Raw genomic sequence first — 26,290 nt, forward strand, 5'->3', positions numbered from 1 at the left:
ACTTCTTTGTCACCTTCATCACTTGCAGCCTAAAGACACAGCAGTGCAATCACTAGTGAAACACGACTCCAGTAACATCTACTCATATGATAACGACAGCCAAAATAGAAGGTTAAAATAGAAGAAATTGTAGTAAATGATAAAGAAATAACCAAGGGATTGCTGAAAATTTTATCATAACAGAGAACGATGAGTTTTAGAGAAGTTTACACAAGTTTAATTGAGCAAATATTATGTTTTATTGACAACTTGAAGATAAAATTAAATGAAGAATAGGAATGCAAAGGTTTATTGCAAATGTAAGTCACAATAGATGTTAAAGATAGGAAAGTGAACTGAGGAGTATGAAAAGATTTTAAGAAGAAAAATAAATATCTTTTTACTTGTTTCAATGAGAACAGTCTTCAACTAATCACATCACTGCGTAATGCACTTAGAGACTGAAAGAACATCAGTGGGAAGAGATAGCATAAGGTATGTGCCAGCAAACAAAGGGATAAAAGAACCACTGAACAGCATATTTAACAAAATGATATAGACCATTACCCTGCTGCATCTGGCATTCAGTAGATTTGGACAGGTTGGAAGAATGGTCTTTTCAACCAGTTAACATACTTTAGTCAATTATTTGCTATAGACTTTGTATGACACAAGTCTCAGTAACATTTTTTGTGGGTTTGTTTTTTTTTTTTTGGTGTATTTTTCATTTAATCCATTGCCATTTAATACTGTACTTCTAAAAGCTGTCCGGGTTGTTCTTGAATCTTACTTCAATTGGTGTTGCTGAAAACAGAAAATGTATCAAGGACTGCTGAAGATATAATGCATCTTTTTGCCCTTTACAAAAAATGGAAACCTGATAAATTTTTCAAATTTTGCAGCTGATTGCAGTGCTGCCTACTCTTTAAACTTAATGGCAGGTGGGTGAGAGTGTCTTAGTTTAATCTGAACTTTCACCCTAAGCGAAGTTCAGTAGCTATTCTTGAAAACTTCACATGTGTAGTCTCTTATTTATTATAAAAGCATGGAGTCAAAGTACTACCAGGGAAAAGTTATTGACATAAACTCTAAATGGACACTGGGGCAAATACAGAGAAGAGCATCAGTTTTAGTTGATACTGCCTGTGGACAGCCTCTCTGGCTTTTTATTTTTTATTTTTTTAAAGTAATGACACTCTTTGCAGATCAGATTCTAACAGTATTTACTTGAAAAGAATACTGAGAAGCATGTATGAGCATCTACCTTTAATGTCTCTGGGTCCAAACGGCCTTCAGAGAGGACAAAACATTCACAGCGATCTTTTTTCTTACAGCACTGTAGCTTCATCGCTGCTTCTTTAATTCCCAAAATTATCCCACTTTCTTGCCCATCTTAAAAAGCATTTAATCAATGCAGTGTTTAATCCTTCAGTACCACAAGAATTACGTTCCATTCTCACCACAGAAGTAAACAATCCACAACTACCTCCTTATGTCAAGAACACAAGTCTTAAGCAGAGTGAGATGGAAGCATTCTCTAGTCCTCCTCAGCAATCAAAATCATCCAGAATATTACAAGAAATACCATGTAATTCGAATACATAACATTTCAAAATCTTCATAAAGTAGGAAAAGCAAACAAAAAACCCATACAAAATAAGACTATGCATATACGATGTATATTTTCTCTCTGTATTCTCTGTATTTAACTGAATTATGATAGACTTTGAAAGCTTTCAAAATGTATTTAATACTTGGCTTTGACATTTACCAACACATTTCTGCACAGCATTCCAAGAAGGTTTTGTGTATATTTTTGTCGTTGTTTGGTTTTTTGTTTGTTTTGTTTTGTGTGGAATTCAGTTTCTTAAAGTAATTTCCAGGACACCATCTGTCGTTGTCCAAAAGTAATATTTCAAGATAAAATTCACTTGCTGGAAAATCCTCAGAAACCGAGCGCTAAAGAAAGGCAATCTGCCTTTAACTGGTTTTGTACATAAACATCTGAACATGATTCAGCTTGTGGTTTGATGTGAACAGTTTTGTAACCATTTGACTAGAGAATAAAAAGATCTAAGCATTTGCATTCTGCCTTCTGTGCTTTTTTCTATGGGTCAGGCCGCACGACCACTGCTGTATTTTCTGCCTTAGCAGGTCTCAGAATTCTGTTATTGTCTGTTACTCAGTGGTTGACAGTAGCAGTAAAGAGCATGGGTAACTCGTCAGAAAATACTGGTGGACACTCATTTCCTTTGGATTTAAATACTTCTGCTAATGTTCAAAGTAAGAATCTTGTGACTCCTTTAATGCAAAGTCTATCAGAGAAACTGCCCTACCTTTCCTAGTTGTTCAAAAAATCACAACTTCCAGCTTGGTATGGTTTAACATTTCAAATTTCCAAATAAAACATAGCAATTCAGATCTAAAATATCTCCTGAATATATGGTAGTTTGTTTTTTTAATCTATATTTTAAATAATTACTGGAAAGTTTACACGCTCAATATTAAGGTCATGCTGAATAAACCCATGAGGAAGAGGACTCTTTCGAAGCTTTTTCTTTGGCTTAAATAACAACTGAATAACAACCAAAAAATCAATTCATTGGGAGGACAGGAGGAAGTTGGGGAAAACAGTCATAGAGTAACCCTTCCTTTGACCCAAAAAGTGGGCAAAAGAGAGTTCCTTAGACTACCCTTTAACTTGCTAGTTCGGATACTTTCAGAGGGGGTATACAGACCGAACAATAATAAAATCATATAACCATTATGGTTGGAAAAAAACCTCTAAGATCATCTAGTCCAATTGCCCATCCACCAGTAATATTGCCCACTAACCCATCTCCCTCAGTGCCACATGTGCACATTTCTTGTACACCTCCAGGGATGGCAACTTCACCACTTCCTTGGGCAGCCCATTCCAACACTAGATCACTCTTTTAGAGGGCAAAAAAAAGTTCCCTTCTTCATTCACATTTGTAGAGTCTAAATCACCAGACTCAAGGGACTGCATGTTAATTTGAGTAATTCTTTATGCTGCTAGTCAGTAAGATGTGTATGCTGAAGCAAAAAAAACAGAAATATTTGGGATGAAAAGGTTTTATCCTAAATACGTACTTCTCATGTATATTTTTCAAATTGTTTTATCTTAGCTTTTCATGTAACACTCTCTTCTTTGTAAAACCAAAACAGTTCTGTTATTTGAAACTTAGTCTACATAAATGAGAGATGACAAAAAAAAAAATCAGATCTTCGACAGTACCTGATAGTTGAATATATAGAATTTAAATTAAGAACTCAAATTCATTTCTAAATGCTCAGTAAGAGAAAGATTAATCTTTCTAAGAGTGAAGAATAGCTGTTTCTTTTTTCCTTTGTTTTGTTTCCTTTGTAGTAATTTTAATAGTACCTCAAAGAACACTTGCAGTAAACCTTCACATTAAAACAGAAGTAGACTATGAGCCCTCATAAACATACTGAATTTACATTGTGTTAAATGTATTTGCCTGATGATTAGAGACTGGCTCCCTACAATTAAATACTAATTACTCCACTTTGCAATAGTCATTTCTTATCTATACTATTGATTCAAACTTTCATTTCCTCTCTTTCTCTAGCAATTTATTCTCCACACCATTTGCTCCTTCCGTAACAGCTGATATCATCTCCAGCAATTCTTACTCTACTTTCCAGATGCATTTTTCACTCTCTGAATCTTTTCAGTTACCAAAAAAAAGTTCCTGCCATCAATCCCATGTTGCCTTATTAACCTACATTCTAGAATTTCATTCTACATCTACAAAAAATACTTGCATCCTAGTACTGTCTTAACAAGAAAAATGTGCCTATAGAAGCCTATACAGACACAGACTACTCCCAGAATTTCCATATTCTTCATCCTAATCCCATCTACACCTGTACCTCAAAAGTATTTGCAGTCAACATAAAATCCAGACAAACATAGATTCCATGATATTCTTGGTGGACAAGCAGTACAATACACCTCCTTCAAGTTTTTTTTTGTTTGTTTGTTTGTTTGTTTGTTTTACCTTCAAAAACCAGTCATACAGCCCATTGCAAAACAAATGAAGGTCATTTTTTGTAATCTATAACAGGTGAAAACCATGCTATTGCAAATCCCACTATGGAATAGAATAGTGAAATAGGCTATAAACTGCTTTCTCCTCTGGGCTTTAAAAAGATAGTCTACATATGACACCTCAGTGAAATGAAAAATACAGTGAGTACCAAAAACACTGAACAATCAAAATGCTAACATTAGCCAGTGCAGATGGTCAGTGATTTCTGGAGGGAAATGCAGTCCTAACAAACTTGACTGTTTTGAACTGTACCCTTGAAAGTTATAATAGATTACAGTGTCGGAAAATTATAGATAGATTAAGCTGAATAATTAATTCAGTTACATTGTAGAGCACTGCAATGAAAAACAAAAAGCAAGAGTTGTGTTGTTACAAAAAAAAAAAAAGCAGAAATATTATAATAATGTGTTATTATTCATTTTCTGAAAATAGTACCATTGTGTGTGTTCATGTGTACATACTGAAATTACAGAATCTTGGGAATTGCTTTCTTTTCAAAATTTAGGTCTGTTTAAAAAAAACATTATAAGCAGACAAACATACGGAAGACAAGAACACTGATAAATAGAAAAAAATTTAAAACTACTTAAATTGTTTAGCTCACCTTTCCAACAGCAGCAGCCACTCTGTTGGTCTCCCCTGCTCTTTACTTTCATTGCAGTGTCCACCATTATGGCTGAAGGAATAGAGTACAGCAGAACCTCGCTAATTTACCTTCCTAATTCACACACCTCATATTTGCACACAAAAATTTCTACTTTCCCAACTCCTTAGGAAAAATCAAAAATCCTGTACAGGTAGATTCTATCACTCACATTGTTTCACATTAATAGATACAATACACAATATTGACTATTCATTAGTCAACGAATCACTCAACAGTACAGTATTCATTTTTATAAAAACAAATTAAACCAATAAAGACAATACTTTTCATTTAAACATCGCCATGTATCATGGTACAGATTTGAAACCTGGAAATTTTGAAAGGACTCCCACCAGTGAATTAGGGAGGCTCTACTGTACTTAAATTGTAATGTCCTCATTTATATTCTTTTCTCAACAATTTTCTCCCAACTGCATCGCACTGACAAATACCAAAAACACTTAGCTATGTCCCGCTAATATTATAATCAGTGTCCTATCACTGTTTTAATTATTTAGACATTCCCTTTCACAAGACTATTCAGTTCACTGTTTTTTTTTTCCTGCTCATATTTTTTTCTGTAATACAGAATATGCATTACCAAGTGAAATTCAGTGCTGATACAGTACTCTGGTACTGATTTGTTTTCACAAATCAAATGATTCACTACCCATAAAAATCATGGAGTAGACCTGCACTTCAAGCCAGAAACCAGAAACAAGATTCATCTCTAACTGCCAATCTTTCAATACATCAGCCGGTATTTCTGATCTGGGATCATGCTTGTCAAGTTTATGTAAGTAACCAGTTCAATGTTGTTCATACACTTCTCCAGGAAAAAAAGAAATGGTGTATTACCACATTCAATGAATCACATCAACAGTTGATAATTTTGAAAAGAATCTTACTGGTCGGACATCCCCGCATGAGTTCGTAAATTGTCGTGCCAAGCCAAAATCCAGCATATAACACTTCCTACAGGTGCTAGGAAAACGTCCCATTGCAAAGTTAGACTAGGAAGAAAAACAAATACAGATATACATTTTATATACAATATGTATATACACAATATATAATATACACACATGTATATATATTTTAATACGTGTACATACTAACACAGATACACCGTCACAGAAAATCCACGCTACTTCTCTACCTTTCCTTCCATATTTTCAGTTCTTTTAAACTCCCATTGTATTTGAAGAAAACATTAAGAACATCAGACACTCAGCTTGCCATATCTGAACCACAAATTAGATGGCCCAAATAGATTGTTACCTGACCTTATTACTTAAAGGCCACACATTCTTAGCAAGAATTTTCCATCCACCTCACTAGTTCATATTTTTTGATCTGGGCATTTAAAAAACAAACAAACAGCAACAAAAAAAAACTACTGACCTATGAGTTAACAAGGTCACCTAAACAAATGCACTAATAACATATACAAGGAATACAGAATAAAGAGTGCAAACGTTTTTTCTTTTACATGAAAGAAGAAAACTTAAAATCAGTAAGAGCAGGAAAGTCAGTGAGGATTTATGAAGATAATTCATTCTGAAGTAATTTTTTATTTGTCTCTGTGGATTAGCATTCCACATTAAACCTGTAAAAAAAAAACCAAACACATTGGCTGCATTGTTTCAAGTCCATCTCCCACCAAATCCCCTCAAATTACATAACATAAAAAAAGATAGAACATGAAATGATTCTGCAACATGAAACTGAAACTACACACCTGAGCAAGATGGAAGTTACACCAAATTAACTCTAGAAAAACTACTTTTGTTTTTGTGTTAAGGGAGTTCACAGTACTCAAAGTCCTTTAGAACTCAGATTGGAGTTTGCTTATCTTTGGGAAAAAAAATCAGAGCCTTGGGGAACAATACATCTCATGCAAATCTGAAAAGAATAATATCTGAAAGAGGTCACAAGTCTATGTTTGGACCAGAAGAACAAAAAAGGTTGAGTAGTTACATTGCACTCTTGAGTTTTCACAATATGCTGCAAAATATCACAAGGCAGTAGCAAATCCTCAAACCTTAATCTGTCACTTTTGTGAAAGAAAAAGCAGAGATTCCAGAAAATAGCAAATAGGCAATATACACTTTTACAGGAATCTTTTATATCAGATTCCACTGCTACAGCATAGAGCACAACTTCCTAGTTGATTATTAATTATACATGTACTACTTTCCTGAACACTTTTTGTCAGTAACCAGTTACTATTACAAGGGAAAGAAAACAAACTAAATAAGAAAGTGATTATTTGCTTATTGGGATAACCATTGTGAGCTGAAAAGTTGAAATAAATATTTACCTTTGGACAAGGGAGCTCTTTTCAAAACACTTCCTAATTTTTACCTAGATAGAAAATCATGGAAGGGGCAGGGAAGCCAGAGACAAGCTAGATGTGCTAAACAACCCGTATTGCAATGAGCAATTGCAGGGAGGAATGCACATCAAGTAATATCACTGATTGATGGAAAATCTTGTTGGAGAAGAACGCATTGATTCCACTTTAACAGTACCAGCCACTAATACATATGAGAAGCCAAAAAATACAAGATAAAAGGAACATTTACGAATCCCTTTGAACAATGCAACTAGTATTTCTTAGGAGGGAGGGTTGATCAATTGTTTTTTCTTTTATTGTATAGAATTGCTAAAGCTTCAGTTTGATGAACTTGAAAGGTTATAGTAGATAAGATCCACACTGGAAGACTCATCATTGCAACATTCCAAAAAGGTGAAACATTTGTTCCTTGCTTCTCATTAGAAGTATGCAATTATACAATATGATATCTCCTAAAGTTTGACTGTTTTAGTAAACTGCAAGATACAAATTTTGAAGCAAAGTTTCAAGAACAGAAACTCTCTCTGATGAAAAACACAAAGCTACAATGGTAAATTCAACTGTCTGGGTTTTCCCAAAAAAGTCTGCCTAATTACGTATTTACATTTACATATAAGCGTTGCTTCATTTCAGAGATGGAGGGTAAAAATCAATTGAAACCATGTGTGGTTTCACATGTGTGTGATCAGCACATGAACACTCTACAGATAAGAGCTAGAAGTGTTAATTGCGGGAAACTGCAAGGAGGGCTAAGTACTCAAGGCACTGAGAAAAGAACAAGGTTACTGTCATTGAAAACCAATATTAATTAATAGAAAAATTCTACTCTGATGAATAAGCATCCAGTTTTCTATTCTTTCTCATTTTTCCCTTTTATCATGCACACAGATCATTCCAAAAGTAATGCCTCATTTATTTCAGTGGAAATGACAACAGATACTAGAATCTGCATCCCGTGCTTGTAAAAATCTGCCCCAATGGAGATGAACCACTATTTCAAAGCTGCTATGACATCACTGTTGCTACAAAAAGGTTGCCCATGGAGTCCATTGTTCGTTGTCTGAACAGATTTGAGTCAGAAGGTGCCAAACCCTCACTATGCAGTGGGTGGGGTAGGACAGTCCAGCCAACCATGGCAGTGTGCTCCAGAGTCTTCACGCTGGTATGGTATGGAGCCTGGTATTATCATGCTTCAAGAGAAATACTGTCTTCTTCTCTTGCCAGACTCGGGAAATTCAAGCCTTCAGCTTAGTCAGCATCATGATGTTGTGTTCAGAATCGATGGTTTGTCTGGGCTCCAGGAAATGCAGAAGGATCACCCCTTACCTATCCTAATACAATACTTATAATTCTACATGCTGAGGGCTGTATATTGAACTTTTTCTTCAATGGGAAATTCATGTTGCCACTCCATGGACTGCTGTTTTAATTCCAGCTCATAGTGGGGATGCTGTGCCTCATCATCAGTAATGATGTAATCCAAGAAACTGTCACCTTCAGCTTCTTACTGGTTGAGTAGGTCATGACAAAATTGCATACAGCGTACTTTCTGTTCCTGTATGAGCATTCGTAGGACTCACATGGCATAAACTTTGCAATATTCCAGTGTTGCCAACATCATTTCCAATACATTGAAGCTGAAGTTGAGTTCATACAGTCCCCTTGTCATAATCTGGTGATTTGCGTGGGTGAGCTGATTGAGACTTTCTTCATTTCATAGTGTGACAGCCATGCATGGCCATCCGGAACATGTCCTTCATGTCACTGTCACCACTGCTGAAATGCACCACTGTGATAACATCCACTGCTTGGTCTCCATAAACATTCAGCAAACATCAATGAATGTCAATGGATATAATTTCTTCTGCACGGAAGAATTCAATTACACACTTTGCTTCACACACACTTTCATGTCAGCCACCATTTTGTCAAACTGCCCCTCTACTGCCATCTGTAGCATGGCAACAAAATGTAATGGAGTACTGGTGGGAAGGTTCAACCTCTACTGCCACATCAGTGATGTTCACCTCTGATGTCATGGGCCGATATTATAAAATGGGAGGCATTACTTTTGCAGCAACCCTCGTAGAATAGAGCACAGTCTTATTTCTGCAGCCATCCAATGCCCACATAATATTTGCCTGTTTTGTTTTAACGGTCACACTTACCGGTTTTATGTCCCTGTGCAGGAATCCCACAGAGTGAATACTTTCAATAGATTCCAAGATCTGCCTCCCAAGCCGCAGAGTGGTACTAATTGTGAATGTTCCCCGAGACTGGCTCCGACGCAGGTCTGCCAAATTTCGACCCTGTCAAATTAAAAGGACATTTAAAAAAAAAAAAAAAAAACAAAAAAACAAAAAAAACACAACAACAAACCTAACATCAACATTCACTGATAGCATAAAGTTTTCCTATCACATCTTTAGCTATAGCGGATGACCACAGAATATTCTTATTACTTGTTTTTATATTAAGAATAATATAGCTAATGAGCAGGTGTTCCCAAGTATCTACAATATTAAATTTACAAATTATTTTTAAAAATATTAATTTTAGTATCTTTACTATCTACAGCTAAATAATATGGACCAAAATAATGTCTAGAAAACAACACACATATTTCTCCATCAAGGATGCTTGAAAAAAAGTCAGAGAGAAAATACCCACAAAGACAACTTCACGTTCATTTGTTTATGGAAAAGTATGTAATTTATTTAATTAGTGAATATATCTTAGATGATTTAATGAAACAGATGAAAAATATTCATATAATCCAGTAAATACATTCCCATGACATCATAGAACCATTGGTCTATCAAAATAACCAACAATCAGCAATATGACTAACAGCTCAATTCTTTCTCCAGCATCATATCCACAAGGACCAGCCACTTCTTCATCCATTAATCAAGATGGCGCAGAACAACAATACCATAATTTTAAGTATTAGTCACATTTTATCCTTTCTTTTTTTTTTTTTTTTTTTTTTTATATATAAACTTGCTTGTTGGTTGTTTTTTTGTTTTTTAAACTTTCATCCAAAAATGCAAACAAGATGAAAAGACAAGCATACTATATTTTAGACTACCTACAAGTGAAATCTTTAAACGAATGTGCATTATCACAGAAAACCTCCTCCTTTCAATAGTCACACCTTTCTAATGATGGAAACTTTCTCCTCTTTGAGAGTATATGAAAGATAACGATACAAGGAGAGGATCAATTTAAGTTAGCTCCCTACTACTTATTAAATTTGAATTGTTTTTTTGTTTTTTTTTTTCTTCATTTGCCATTCTCTAAAATTATATTGTTTTCATACTATTTTCATGTTTGGGTAATAAAACAAAACACACAAGCAAACATTTGAGCTTTGTTTGGTACACTTACTTGCAACTGCATGACCACATAGTTAAATCTGTCATTCCTTCCACATCCAATGAATCTACAAACATGATCCTTTCCTGAAGGAAGAAGAAACAAATTAGGCAATAATAATGAAAATATGTGTTTTTTCTCTTTTATATTCCTATTAAGTAACAAGAAAAGCTCAGACAAAACCCTAGAACTTAGTGCTACAACTTCTGAATACTTCCATTTCATTGACAGAACAGTTTCCTACTTAATAGCTCCCTAGGAAGCTCCCTGCCAAACACCATTTAAACATATTTATTTAAAAACAAGCAAAGAAACAAAGAAAAAACCTATGGTTCATCAAAATAATTTCTAAACTGATTTTGAAAGAAATCTCTACAATTTCTGCAAATACCTAAGTGCCAAACAATAACCAACATTGCTTTTTCTATTTCTTCCTTCACTCATTTAAGTGAGATGGAAAGATTTACAGCAAATTGCAAGATGAAGTTTTGTATATTCATTGCTTCCATTTCCAATTAATGAATTCACATCTCAAACATTTATGACTCACTTTATAGTCACTGTGGGTATGCTGAAGTAACAAGTTCAGAGAACCACATCAGTCCACTTTTTCATGGTGAGACTTATCTAAGAACTCCAGTAAGTGTCCAAAACTTGGTTTGTCCAAGTAAATCCCTTTTATCTGAAGCATCAATTCCAACTGTGTGGTAAAATCTATGGAAACTAACTTAACTTTCATTAAAAAACTGAAGAAGTGACAAAGGGCAGAAGTAGGGCCTAAACACATTATTCAAATAACCTAATTCTCTTACACTTCTGTGTAACGTTTGGTACCTTTTATGCCTTTGCAAATACCTTGAGATCCTTTTCTTTAAGTGTATAACATCTGAAAGCCAGCGACTGGACAGGAGTGAGGAGAAACAGAACATGAGTAGGCTGCAGCAAATGGCTATGGCCTTGGAAAGATTTCTAGCCAGAGAGCACCAACAACCATTCCTTAAGCTGCACTGTATCACTACAGCTAGTTTTATGGACCACACCAGAGGGAACCCATCATCAAATTATGCTGCAGAGATGTAAATGAGTGAGATAAGAGTCGGTGAGGTTGTGAGACAGAAACCAACTGAGGGAGTCTCACTCTCGCTGAGTGAGATACGACAAATCTGTCTTCTCTGATCTGACTGTGTGAACAGATGGCCTAACAACATGATTAAATAGAACAACCATCTGTTGCAGCAGATTTCTTTTAAAAAACCGTATTTAAAGAGTTAAACAGTATTCTGCCAACAAGAATTAGGTGACAGCATCATAGGCATGAAAAAGTAAATAACCAAATAAATGAAGGAAACTATTGGTAACTGAACTATAATAGATGGCCGTATCAGTCAACATACTCCTCCCACATAAGTATGAGATAAATCATATAGCTACTCATATATTCAAGCATGTTTTGATAGACCAGGGTTTTATAAGAGCTTCTTTGAAGTTTTTTATTATTCACTTCACTGCATATCTACAAAGTTATGACTCATTTCACTCTTGCAATGAATGACCACACTGCTTTAATTTTCAAAATGTCTCAAAGCAAAAATAATAAAAAAAAATACTACAGCCCTGCACTTCTGCCAACAGCTATGCTCATTTCAGTTTCACAGTTGCTGTGAAATAATATTCTAGTACAGAAATGTTCTAAAGCATCATCATAACCATGAGAATGTGTAAAGCTCTAGTAAAGACTGAAAGATTTGTTTGGCTGGATTGGGACACATTACACCTATTTGCTTCCTTAAGCCTGTTTCTTCCTAATTTTCCCAGAAAATATGAGATTATATGTATTTTTAAATAAATCAGCACCATACATCATGAGAATTCTTACGCTAACAGTGGGGCAACACCATGCGTTTCATTACCTACTAGTCACAAAGGAAACTTTCCAAATATGTGCAAGAAAAGGATTTTCATGACAATTACATTCCATCTAATTTATGTTCAAAGTATCTACAACACCTTGAAATTAAGACACCATGAGTTCTTTGAGAACAGAATAAGAATTATACACATACATACTTATATTGACATGTGCCAAAAAGGGATAGAACGAGATAAAAGTTGCTTTGTCACTGGACATTTGCTATTAGAAAGTATCCTAAAGTAATTGTCTACAATTTCACATTTTCTAAATCTGTAAGCCTATGGAAGAAAAAAAAAGGCAAAAATAAGAAAAAAATACTATACAAGAAACAAAGCATTTAATAAAAATATATTATTTGGGAAGCAATTACAAGAAGTTTTTCTCTACTCCCCATGTTATCCATTTTTCTTGATTTTCTTTCTCCAACAGATTTCTAGCATTTTGAAAATTTACGAAGGTAGAATGGAAATGGCTCTTAAGCATCAAGATTTTTTTGTAAACTAGATTGCTCTACCATAATCCAACATCTCATTCGATAAAATCCATCAAATACAGATAAAAATACACTCACATAAAAATCAAGCTATATATCTGTGTGAACTATAGATCTCAACATTACTATAAAGTTCATCCTTGTCTCGTCAGTTACCAAAGTCACTTTCCTGATTATCCACAACATTCGTCATCTGAAGTCAGAGCAGTTGCATTGTATTGTGCAGTCTGAACAATAAATAATGATCACTTCCTGCGTTACTATCATAAAAGCACAGGCTTCTCTTCTTTTTGTTGGCTTTTTTTTTTTTTTTTTTTTTTTGTATTTTTAAACTGTGGAGCAGAACAATTAGAGATAAAAATAAATAAATAATATTATTTAGATTGTTTTCATATAAGGAAGATTTGTCAAAAGAAGTGTCTTCTAAAGCACTTCTACGAAATCAGTTTTTCAGTTACATAAAAACTTCCAATTATTCCAACAATTATTGAGAAAATAATTAACAAAACCCGAGAGGTCTTTATTTGCATAATATATGTGAATTATTTGCTGCTGTGGATCTGTTGTTCAGGTGTGTCAGTTCTTTGCATCCAGACAGCATTTCCCAAGATTCAGTAGAATTAGTGAGTTAAATTCCCAAAGTAAGATTGATACAAAAAAATTACAACTTCTGTGAGGTCTTACAGCAATATTTGGAAATGACCATTTCAGGCAAGAAATATAAAGAAGTTAAAAGTTTTTAATGGAAAAAAAAAAAAAAAAAAAAGAACCTTTGTAACCATTGAACTCAAACTTCACTGTACTTAAATTGAAAGTAGAAGGTTCTAATACAGTATTTTGAATTAAAATTCAAGTTGTTCAATTAGTATTAAAGTTACATCTTTAGACTAATGCTAATGTTCAAAGAAAACTAATACAGACTCCCTGAATCTTCTTACTCAGCTGTGTATTAATAGATGTTTTTGTGAAGTCCTTTAAAAAGATATGAACATAGGAACAGTTTGTTAACACTATCACATGTGACATACTTGCCCTCTTAAATCTATAGAGGCTGTCAATTTCTGTAGCAATGTGACCTTTACAGCTGATTAGGCAGCACCATATGTCATGCAGATTTTGTTTTATTCGAACTCGGAGTTCAGAAAAAATCTAGCTGCTGACAGAGACCAATAGATTAGTCACAGTCTTCCAGATTCAGAATAAATTGTTTAAAGAAAAAAGTCACTTTTAAAACACTCCTTTTATTCAAATATTGTGAAAAGCAGTGAAGAGATACCTCTGCACACTTATCTGTGTTACTAGCTTCAGACCTCAGAGTATTAAACAGTACATTGAAAGTGAGTATCCAAACCCGCAATTCTGAATAGTCAAGGAACTGAACCCTAAAAGTATTCTAGATCCTAATAATTACTTTTTCTATGAGTTACAGGATTTAAAATTTGTGGGTTTGTGGGTTGTTTTTGTTTGGTTTTTGTTTGTTTGTTTGTTTTTGTTTTCACTGTTGATGTTGTTTGTTCTGTTTCCTTTTTGCTGTTGTTGTTTTTTTAATTATGCTTTCCAATTTCCAAGCTTAGAAAACTCTTTGCAAGTACTGACAAGAGAAAAAGAAATCGAAGTATTCTTATCACTGGTGCTACATGAAGGACCGGCAATTCAATGCTAAATCGGTTTTTTTGTTTCCTCTTTTTAACCGTCTCCTTTTTTTGTAAAAAAAAAAAAAAAAAAAAAAAACACTAGAGCAAAAGAAGATAAAGAGAGCAAACAGATCCAGAATAAAGTACAGCTGAACACAGATTCTGAAAGCAATTTAATTTTTCATCTTTTTTTCTCACTTCATTCTGTTTCAAAGAAAAGGTTCATTGTAGCAAAACCTCCAGAGGCTGAATAACTAAAAACTCAGAGAACATGGAGAGTACTTACTCAAACTATGACTATGTTGTGATTCTCATTATTTTTTAACAGATAGACTGACATGCTACTTCCTGTATATCTGGGGTATAGTCCTACCTTGCAATTTCTTCAACACAGCTACTTCCATTTTCAGCACTTGCTTTGGCTGCTGAGCTGACTCAACCTTCAGTGCCACATTCTCCCGAGTAAGCAAGTCCAACGCATCGTAAATTTCTCCAAATCCTCCACCTCCTATTTTCCTTAGCTACATTAAAAAAAAAAAAAAATACAAAAACAGATTAGAAAAGGAGAAGAAAGGAAACAAAGCAGCAATACTTCTTCAAACTGTCTTCCAAACTGCAAACACTGTTATAATAGATTTTAGGATTAATATAATTGTACTCTTTACAAAGTAAAGAGCTATTGAAAATCTACAAATATATGGTTAACTGCATAAAATTTGGAAGAGAATTCTAGGCAAACAATTTAATACAATACCTATCTGCACTAAACTTCCTTAATTTCACACAACATAAGAATACAACTCGCAGCACGAATCTGGCCAAAGTCAGCATGCTGAATATATGCTTTCCTCAAATAGCCATATGCTACCCACAGACCTTCAAAAAACAAACGTACAGTGACATTTTAAAATAAGCTATCTTCCCCCCAGAAATATAAGCACTGAATACTAAAGGTACAAAACTTCTTGGGAGTTAGTACAAAAAGACAGCATTTTCTATTCTGCGCTATGACTTCCACATGACTAAAAATGGCTAAGATTATCTTTGAATATGGATATTAAATGTTACTTATTTACTCATAGTTCACTAACACCATTCTTATTATCAGACATATTAAAGGAACAGGCACCAGTACAAAAATTCATCTGTTTGAGGAGGAGGTAAAAAGAATGCTTCTGGCATACACTACATTCAGAGAAAATATTGTTAGTTGTGTTTTCACTCTGCTCATAGGAGACAAGGACCTGTCCCTTCCAGTATCAAAATGTCAATGCTATTTCATTGAATGTTCTCATATTGTGAACTCTCCTGTAGCTACCATTCTTCAACTGATACAGGAGAAAAGGAGACAAAACAAACTTACCCTAAGGAACATGCTTACTTTTAATTTTTTTAATATATTTTATCTTGGAATGAATGACATGATTTTCTAAACATCATTTGAAAATGTAGATTTGCTAAGGTTATATGACTACGGCATATTAAATACTACTTAGCAATTTTCACTTCTAGTCTCTCACTGTCACCTTTAAAAACATGCACTGTGTAGACAGCACATTACATTAAGACTTCATAACTAACCCATCTACCTATCTGCTCAGGCTCAAACAGCTAAACATAGATGTCTATTTGACTGTAGCTTTCAGCATAAGCACTAAGTTAAGTACAGTGGGGACAGTGAAAATGCACATTAGAACGGTGAAAAAGGATAGAGAGACACAGTCACCTTTGTCACTTTTACACACTTAGAGCAGTTAATAACGTAATTTCAATTTATCAGCTTTGAGACATGGTCAGATTGGGCAAGACTGCCTCTAAAAAGCTTTTTTTTCTAGTTGTGGGCCAAAATAAAGAAACAAGCAACCATATTAATAAACAGATCAATTTCTGTCCTCAGATGAAGTACACCAGAATCACTAACATGCATCCAATAATCATGGCACACAATAATTCCAGGCACAAATGAACTTCTCTTTGATGACAGAAAAATCATTTTTCACCTCCTTTTCACTAGTTCACACATGAAATTCAGCAATGAGCTAACACTTTCCTTGGTCTTCTTTTTGTTGCCAATGTTCCTATAGAAGTCTTTCAGTTGCTTTTCATATATCTCCCAAGTTTCAACTGCAGGCTGAGCTCTGGTTTTCTTACATTCCATTTTCCTCTCAGGCAGCCCAGCGCCTTTTCCACCTTCTGTTCAAAAACATCTTGCTTTTGAGTTAAGACAGAAGTTTTCGCTCATACTGGTATCCTGCTACATCTACTCAATGTCTTCTACCTTGTTTGAGGAGGAGGTAAAAAGAATGCTTCTACCTTGACAAGGACGGTGTTGCACTTTTTCACACCTACATCACAGTCTTCCACTCTGAGTTTCACACATTCCATCTTTGCATTCAGCATCTCTTGTCTCATTCTCTCCATCCTCTTCTCCATTGCTCTCTTCCTACACTTGAAGCCTTAAGTACATCTTTTCCAACTTTTTTTTTCTTTGGGCTTTTTGTTATACTGCACATCAAATTATCGTCTTAAACCCACCTATAAACAACTATAATTACATTCAAATTTCTCCAGCTCCAAAGGCAAAGAAAAGAGACTAGAAAAGCATTGATACAAGGAGCCAGCGCTAACTGAAACTGGTAGAGAGAGTCAATCTGAGAAGTACACTTTTCTAAGATCTTTCCTATGTTTACTTCCCAAACTAGAATTATCATGAAGAATATCTACATAAAATAAAATTTGAGCATAGGTTTAAAAAATGGTCATGTTCAAAAACTCCAGATGTGATTTTATTATTACAAAAACCAAAATCCTGAGCAGCAAAAATTCTCAGTTCTACACTGGCCGCAAATCTAATGTAATTTCCAGAATGTGCACACATACATATATATATATATTTTTTTTTTATTATTATTATTATTATTTTTAAACTGGTTGCAATAGAATATTCTCATGCAATCAAACTGCAGGGTTGTCAATCTTCAAGGGGAAAGAGAAAGCCGGATATCAGAGAACTCCACAAGGAACAATCAGAGAGAGCACTAATAGGGGTCAGTGATCCTTCATACAAAATCTTGAAGTCCACTGCCTTATACCGCCTCATGTTCCTACTCAAGGAAATCTTGCTATTACTTCAAGAATCCCAGCAAAAAAAATACTTATTTTATGCTAGATTATGAAATATGTTTAAATACACATATTGAGCAGGATAGAATTGCTGAAATTTGCATGATACTCTTTTTTCGCTGGCAGCCTTGAAATAGGATGCTTGATTGATTACCAAAATGGTTGACATAATCACTAGCTAATTGGATTAAATATCCTAACAGGAGTATTTTTAAAAATGAAAAAGAATTGCAGGAAGTCATACTTACCACCTTCCATCTTTCTTTGACCAAGATTCCCACAGTGAGGATGTCAGGCTGCTCCCCACCTCCACTCATTGCAACCTCCTGATGTGATGGAGCTGCTATGCCAAGTTTGTGTCAGTAAAAACCATCCAGATCCCAGAAGTGGCTTCCATTTAACCACTGGCTGCAGAATAAGAGCAGAACATAAGGTAACACTAGCAAGAAATACAGAAAGTTACGTTTCTCACATAGCATGTTAACTAGCATTTTTGTATCCCAAAGTGACTCGTGCTAGAATTACAGCCAAGCAACTTCCAATAGAGAAAGAAATCCAAGTATACTGTTCTTTGTATGTATTTTAAATCTGTTAATAAGAATATGTAGGCAGTTTCAAACTGCTGTAAATTATAAACACTTTTTCTTTTATTTTAATAACAATAACTTTTAATCAACTAAATAATTAACACTTCGGTAGATAATCAATTAAGTAATAGTAATATATAATAACAACTTAGAAAAAGATATTAGCCTAAAAATTACACAATTAAAAATAAATACTTACATTGGAATTGCAATTTATTTTTAATTTATTGTAATTCCTACGAACTATTTCATGTTTTACAATGTAGTTCACATACTTAGTATTACTATGCCTTTAAGTACAGTTTCACTGGTTTATATCAAGGTACAAACAACTAAAGAAAATAAAGACACATAAAAACAAAAAAACACAAAGACCTGAAACAACTTGTGTTGAGCATTTCAGTTTAATTCTTTAATTTCCTGTCTTTTGGTAATCAACTCTAAAGCAAACTTTATACAGCAATTTATATACTATATTTTGAAGGGAAGGGAAGGAAGATTAATCCATGTACAATGGCTCTCATCAGCACCTACTCCAACCACTTAAAAGCTTACTACAGTTCTTTGCTACCAGCTTCTCCAGAATTGTGCTTGTTACACTGATACAATGATAGAAGCTCTCTTATTCAGTAAGACTCTTCAAAAGTGTATTTGATACAGTTTTATTTCAATCACTTCCAAAACAGCATAAGCTAAAACTGAAAAATCATCTCACCCCAGAATCAGCACCCAAATGGTATACACTGCCACAACCACTCTGATGTAAATTCACAGGATCTCTTTTCATATGCAGAAATGCTCAGTTTAATACCATGCCTAAATTACATCTAAAAAACACAAGAAATAAAACTAACAAAACCCTATTGCTTAATGAATCGAAGACAGAGGTTTAACACAACAGTGATTATATTTGGTTGTGTTTTTGTTCTATATTTATACTCTTCCATACTCATTTTTCCTAATTCATTTATACCTTTTTCACTTCAATTGTAAATTCTTACATTTGAGCCCAACAAAACAGAAACCTCTGGAGGAAAATTAATATGAATTAGTTGAAGATTTAAATTTATACCTAATTAGAGTGGATTAGATACCTGTGAAAGCACACTTATTAAGAATACACAGCTTGAATCAGTTTAATTCAAACAAATGAAGCGAAACCAAATTAAGATTGTATATTCTGAGTCAAAGTGTCCACCCTGGAATTTAATCAAGCTGAACTAAACCAATTTCCATTCTACTGGTGTTGGTAAATTCTCCCCGTAAATAAGGTTAAAATTATACAGCAAGTTGTAGTAATTTAAATTAACACTCTTAGCATTACTGAACTGCTGACCATAATTACTGGCCTTTTTGGTTGGAGTTATCATAACACAGACAAGAACTAAGCAAGCTAAAGAGAAAATTAAACAGCAGTAACAAGTTGATAAGGGTCTATTAAACACTTCTAAAATTACATGTTTACAGCATGCTCCATGATTTTTCCATTTGTTCCAGTCTTTGTTTACCCTTCCACCCCCTTCCAATTATGTGGTGTTTTTCACTAAGTACTGTGTTTACTCCTACATCTTTCTTTATTTTCCTACTTCTTTTATTCCCCTGGCACATGTTTTGTTTATTTATTAAAAAAATAAAAATAATAAAAAAAAAGCAGTGCAGAAAGTATTCATCTGCTTGGAATGAGATCAAAAATTGACAAGTTTGAATTTTGCTAAAGCTTTCTCACAAGAGAAATTAATCATCTGTAGAAATAGTAAATACTTTGTTAAATACATGACAACAATGGTTTTAGAGTTTTGTACTGGTATTCCTATCAGCCTTGATCTAGTATCCAATTAAATACCTTTTTAATATACATTTCAAATCACAACTTATAGTCACATCTCTGATAATATTTCTGAGATCTCTCAATTTCCAAAGTCTTGAGCACACTAGGAGAGCATCAATAACTAGCCCAGAATGCAGTGTTACCACACAGATGTACACCAACAGAAACATACCACATTTTTAAGAATTACCTTAGAAGTACCATAATGCTGTAGATAACATCTGCCTGGCCAGGATAAAAATCTTCACTTATGCACAATTCCTCAATCTTACTCATAAAGAACCAGAACATCCCGAGTTGGAAGGGATCCACGAGGATCACTGAGCCCAGCTCCCGGCTCCACAAAGCAGCATCCAAAATCCAACTTCTGTGTCTGAGAGTGCCGTGCAAACATTCCTTGAATACCGGCACTTGGGGCTGTGATCAATGCCCTGGGGAGCTAGAGAAGAAACTTTTCCTAATACCCAATCCACTCCATGCTGTTCCCTTGGGTCCTGTCACCTTCACCAGAGAGCAGAGATCAGTCCTGCCCATGCACTCCCCTCATGAGGAGCTCTAGGCCACCATTAGGCCTCCACTCAGCCTTTTCTTCTCTATTCCAATATATTGACTCCTTGTTAAATCTCTTGCCATCCTATATCATTACAAAGCAAGAAAATTTATTCTACGTTATCACTGACTAGTATTTAAAACACCAAAAATTGAGGATATGTTAAAGAATCGTGGACAGGAGGCAATTCTCTCCTGACCCCTGATGCTAATTAGCACCCCCAAGGTGCTAATCACCTCCTGAAGCTTAAAAACCTAGCACTACTTTGTTGCACATAAAATAGCCAAGCACTGTTTCACCTAAGAAAGACAAATGTTACAAACATGTTGCAGTTAATTTGTACAACTTTGTGTTCCCCAAATGTAGGAGTTTTTATGTACGTAGATTTCAAGGCCACAAGAGTTTAAAATTAGTCAGAACCTCTACCTGTTCAGGCAGCTCTTCACCCTCTGCAGTGTATGTGCACACATACTTGGTCATCAGAAGCTGCAAGTTCCCTGCTCTCCTCTATAAAGCATTCTGTCAAGTCCCTTCCCTCACAGTGAGCAGACGGTTTTCTTTCAAGGTTTAACCCGTCTAATTTTAGTTTCTTACCACAGGACTTTGTCACACTTTTGGAAACTGAATTCCAGTCCTGCTAATTTTACCTCATTTAAGCATCTAAACACAGAGATCAAATCATTTTTAGCCTCCTCTAAATTAAGCCTTCCTTCCTATCCCATGGGTCTTCTCTGTGGTCCTCCTTTAAGAAGCCTCTCCTTGCTCCAGATTCTTCCTGTGGTATGGGCAGTAACTCCCAGTTAGACACTCACACTGAATTACACTCAATTATACCGATGCTTAAGATGAATTTTTGAAAAGATGAATTTTGTTTGTTTATGCTAACAGTCTTTTTTCCCTAATTTAAGTCCAAAGCTGATTTACATTTCTGCAAAATCACAGCTGTATCAGATGCTTACATGCCTACACTGCTGAGAGAACAAGGTTCCTTTAAAGTTCTTATTCACACTCTGATATAGACTGATTTTCACTGCTCTGCTGTGTGCTCTTTTGACTTTAACAAATTTTCAGTTTCACTGAGTTAAGAATTATTAATGCATTGCACTATGTAAATACCTTGACAGAAAAAAACACACTCATGCAGTTCAGACTACAGCCCTCTTAAAATTCATATGGAAAGATATTTTTTGAGAGGACTACCTTTAAAGGACTTTTTTTGGAAGTGGTGTTCAAGACAAAACTGAAAAGTTTCTGAATTTTAGAGGACTCAAATTCAGATTGTTCAGACACATTCTAAATGTTACAGATGACTAAGAAGTGCATAAAAAACACTGATAGTACCATTTATATTACTGAAATACAGCCAGCTATTGCTTTCAGCAAAGCAGCTGAAGACTTTATAATGGTAGTAAACAGTATCAGAGCATTCCAGCACGTTCCATATTCTACTGAAGCAAATGAGTAGTTAATGACATACAGTTAAGGTGCAAGCTTTCCCTTACTCAATCGAGGGAGGAATCTTCTAACAATGCAGTTCTACAGGTGGCAGTAAGGCCATTTTCTGCAAAGTGAACTTTTCTTTATTGCTCTCCTAAACAACAACCTCTTTAATGGCAGCACATTTCATGAAATTATATATCCATCAGTTTCACTATCAGATCAGTTTATGTCAAGAGAGTAAACAAACAGGATAACAGAATTATCACAATTAAAGGCAATTAACCCTTTGGCAATTTATTTCCAGGTGATAGTTCATGGAATAATTAGGACAAAATATTAAGTACAGATTTTGTTCCACAACAAAAGCCTTCCTTTGTCTGGGAACTGACCACAGTATAATACAGTTAAAGGACAAGTGGTGCTTATAACCAAATTTAATATTGTACAAACAGCATTCAGTATTCAATACTCTTCTAGCCACTTAAACTGCTTATAACTACTTACCATCTACCCAAAAGAACTCTTTAATTTAATCCAACCAAGTATATTAAAACATTACACGCAGTTAGACAAAGCAAAACTTTCCCAAAAAACTGTCATATTTCTAAGAGCTGACTCTAATCCAGAATGGAAAGACTGTCATGTAATTTGTGTACATGTATGCTTGTGTATATTAGAATTTCTTTAGAGACGACCCTAAACGGAAGCCAATATCTGCTAATCAGCCTTTGCAGATGTTAAAATCTAAACATAAGGGTGAGAAAGTAGTCTGAATGTAGTCACAGGACAAAACAAGGACAGATTACTTCTGTTCCACAGAATGTATGTACAGACATATGTACATGTGTTTGTATATACATACAAACATATATGCATGTATATATCTTCTATGGCCACTTCTGTGGACTAATATCAGCATTTTGCTATTAAGAACTCCTGTTATTATTTCTGTATGGCTGCCTTCCAAAGTTGCTTGCCACTTCTGTACTTTCTACCTTGGAGAAGAAAACTTAAAGGAGCAAGGGAACATTCAGCAAGTCTGAATAAACAGAGAATCAATACAGGACATTTTCAAAGGTCTTAATTCTTAATTTATGGTAAAGTCCGTGTTCAAAATGCAAAATCTAAATGCTTTAAGTGTGTATCTGAAAAATATTCTACTCTTATAAACTAAGTATTTTCTAGATATCTTCATTCAAAGTTAGGGTCTTTAACATAACTGATAATCATTATCCAGCAGGTCAATGAGAAAACTAAAACTAAGACCTTAACCTAAATTTCCAACTGTACTGGTTATGAAGAAATTATTTTAAAAAAAGGACAAACCACAAAACTATACTTAACCAATGCTATTTTATCTTTTCCTATCTCAAGCTTCTGGGTACCAAAATTCTCATTACCATTTGCAGATTCCAGGTGTGAAAAGCTCCCAACTGTCTTGTGATCTGCTGCCAAATAGCCTAGATTTCCTTCTGGCAACTTCAGCACATTCAGCTATGTTGTTATTACAAAAGTGGCAATATTTTCTTCAGTTTGAAGACAAATTAAATATATACCATTTCATTTCAAGATAACAGCCTTATTTAAAAACAAGTATTTCAAGTTCCCACACTATTTTTCAATACACAACAGAATCCAGCACAAAACATTATTATCTTTAACTAAACTAGCTGATACAGGCAGAGAAAAACGTGTACATTTTAGGCACACAAACCATTTTTAAGTCCAAAATAAGTGCAGCAACATCAAAATTAAGTTTTACTTGAAAGCAATTGCATCAAAATAAACTTCATTATGTTGCTTGATTAGACTAACAGAAATAAAAGGCACTTGAGACCTTACCATAAGAGAAAGGAAGTACTAGATATTTATGTGACAGGGAAAGCCTATAGAGCTCTGTCTCCTCTAATGAATAAAGGATGCAATTTCCCACACACAGAAAAGCAGAAAGTTTTGGTCAGGTAGTCATTTATTTTTGCCACAGTATTTTTCAGCTGAATTTCCTAATTTGACTTGTCACAAAACTGCACAAAGATTTATGTCCAAAGAGACCAAGAGAAAGAGTGGGAGATAGATGCTGGGGGTCAGGGAAGGGCTGGATTAAACTACAGCCTACAGCAGAGGGCCTTTAACACTGAAGAAGTGGGAACACAATCCTTTGGAGAAGTTAACTTTGTAACAAATGACACAATATTATCAATATTCTTGCAAATCAGAGTGAGTTCCAGACTAAAAAAAAAAAAAAAGTGAATTATTAATTTCCACAAAATTCATTTGAAAACATTAAAAGCACTTTTTGTTAATAAAGCTGTACTCCTGTGTCTCAGATCCTCTATAAGTGTTACAGTACTTATAATAAAGTAAAATGGAATTAGAACAGTATTTTTTTCTATTACAAGAATTTATTTTAACTATCAAAAAGGCTTTCTTCAATGAAACCATTTCTTTGAACTCTTACATGATGTAAAAATATTTTTAAACACACAGTTAATTCTGCAATTACTTAAATGTACAGAATTATAATAATTACTTTTAAAACCCTCTTAAAAATGTTAGTGCCATAGAGTTAAGTGATAGAGCAATGTAGTTTTGAACACCAATAAAATGACTGCTTGAAATCAAGCACTTATTTTAAATAGCTAAGTAGTAATATATTATCAACCTATTTACAGTCTGAATTTGTCAGCAAAATAAAAATTCTTGCTTCCAGCATTCTGAAGTGTTGGAATAGTTGGTTAGCTTCTTGGGATCATTACCATCAATATCCCTAACTTACATACCAAGGAATTACATAAATAGATCTGTTCAGATGCTCCAAAGTATTGCCCTTTCCACTAGCAACAACCTACCTCTATTATTTGCTAATTCAACTTCCTCATTTGGGAAACCCAACACTCAGTGCAGGCAAACAAAGCACAACTACAGAAGGCATACAACACAATGGCCTGAAGAACTTCTACCAACTCCAGGCAGGAGATACGTAGCAATTTACAGAGGAAAAAAAAAAGCTCCTGATAAGGATTGTTCAAAGAAAGGTGCAAGGGGATATATACAACAAAAAGCCATTAATTTCTCAATATTTAATCCAATCAAGTAAAGGTTAGGGTATACCCTACATATAAATGGAAATGCTTCAATTTTTTGGAAAAAAAGAAAAACTTTGGTGAGATGATCACACAGGTGATAAATGAATAGCAAACAGCTGTCTGCACTGGCAAAGCTCTGAAGAACAAGCTCTGTCCAGCTGGCAAACCACAAGACTATGTCCAGAGTGCTGTGTCCAGTCTACAGCACAATGCATGATGTGATCACCAAGAAAAGCCAAGAATTCCCTCTGAGTCAGCTGAGAAAGCACACTGCAATATCATAGATGGTGAATAAGATCTGATAATTTGCTAAGAAGAACAGGAGAAAGAGGAATTTCTATCTTTTTATCTGTCACATCTAATTCCTTAGCATCCTTACTTTAAGGGTGCTTAATTCTGCATCTGCAGTTCTACTATGATAAAAAGAGAGTATTGGCTGCACACACATAGGAGTGTCATCTCTTTAAATATCTGAAGAGTGTAGCTCTCCTTTTAAAAAAATGCGGGAAATCAGATCAGTAACTGCTAAACCATGCAAAACTACTCCAAAAGAGCTTAGCTGTCAGGAAGATGGCATTGAGTGCACCCATGTAATGGAGGAGGTCTACCAAAATCTTAGGGCTTTGACCTGCTCAACGAAGGAATGCATTGCTGAAGGACATGCGAGGTTGGAAATGGTTTGGTGCTTGGCTATGCTGGAAGGAAGGTGGAACTAAGGTCACTAAAATATACGCACAATGACATACTGCCAGCAGAACAGCACAAGGTATCACTTTATCCTCAGTTTGAAGAGGCTTTGGAGACTCTCTATAGTGCCATGGAGTGCCTCATTCAAAGGCTAGTCCACAGAGATCAAATGGGCCCAAGGCACTATCTGCATCAGAAAGCAATGTCCAGAAAAACAAAGGAGATGAGTAGCTCAGCAATGACAGAATCATGAATCTGCTTGTGAAAACCATTCAGGCCAAGATCTTCCGAGGAAGTGTTAGAGTCAACAACATGACCTGGCCTGAAGAAGGATTTCATCATGTCTTCAAGCAATAATGACTGGTATGAAATGGGAGACAGGTATTAAGAAACTCAAGTGGAACTCTGGCAACAGTATTTACAAGTTGGGACAAATTAAAAATATATATATATGAATTTAGTTTGTAGTAGACACTTAACCTATAATTAAT

At 34.8% G+C, this 26,290-nt stretch overlaps 1 protein-coding gene across 2 annotated transcripts in view; it reads right to left on the reverse strand.

Annotated features, from left to right (window-relative positions):
* The window catches only part of TTBK2 (tau tubulin kinase 2), an 84,124-nt gene that overhangs the window by 44,620 nt on the left and 13,214 nt on the right, over positions 1–26,290 (reverse strand). For both annotated transcript variants that reach the window (XM_085224858.1, XM_085224857.1), the window contains exons 2-6: positions 17,870–18,029; positions 14,872–15,019; positions 10,472–10,545; positions 9,250–9,390; positions 5,631–5,735 (exon numbers count right to left, since the gene is read on the reverse strand). In XM_085224858.1, the coding sequence (XP_085080984.1) occupies positions 5,631–5,735; positions 9,250–9,390; positions 10,472–10,545; positions 14,872–15,019; positions 17,870–17,938 (537 nt within the window). In that variant the 5' untranslated portion in view covers positions 17,939–18,029. The remainder of the gene's footprint in view (positions 1–5,630; positions 5,736–9,249; positions 9,391–10,471; positions 10,546–14,871; positions 15,020–17,869; positions 18,030–26,290) is intronic.

Source organism: Meleagris gallopavo, chromosome 5 (genome assembly GCF_905368555.1).
Source record: "Meleagris gallopavo chromosome 5, MGAL_WU_HG_1.1, whole genome shotgun sequence".
NCBI classification, from domain to species: Eukaryota; Metazoa; Chordata; class Aves; order Galliformes; family Phasianidae; genus Meleagris; species Meleagris gallopavo.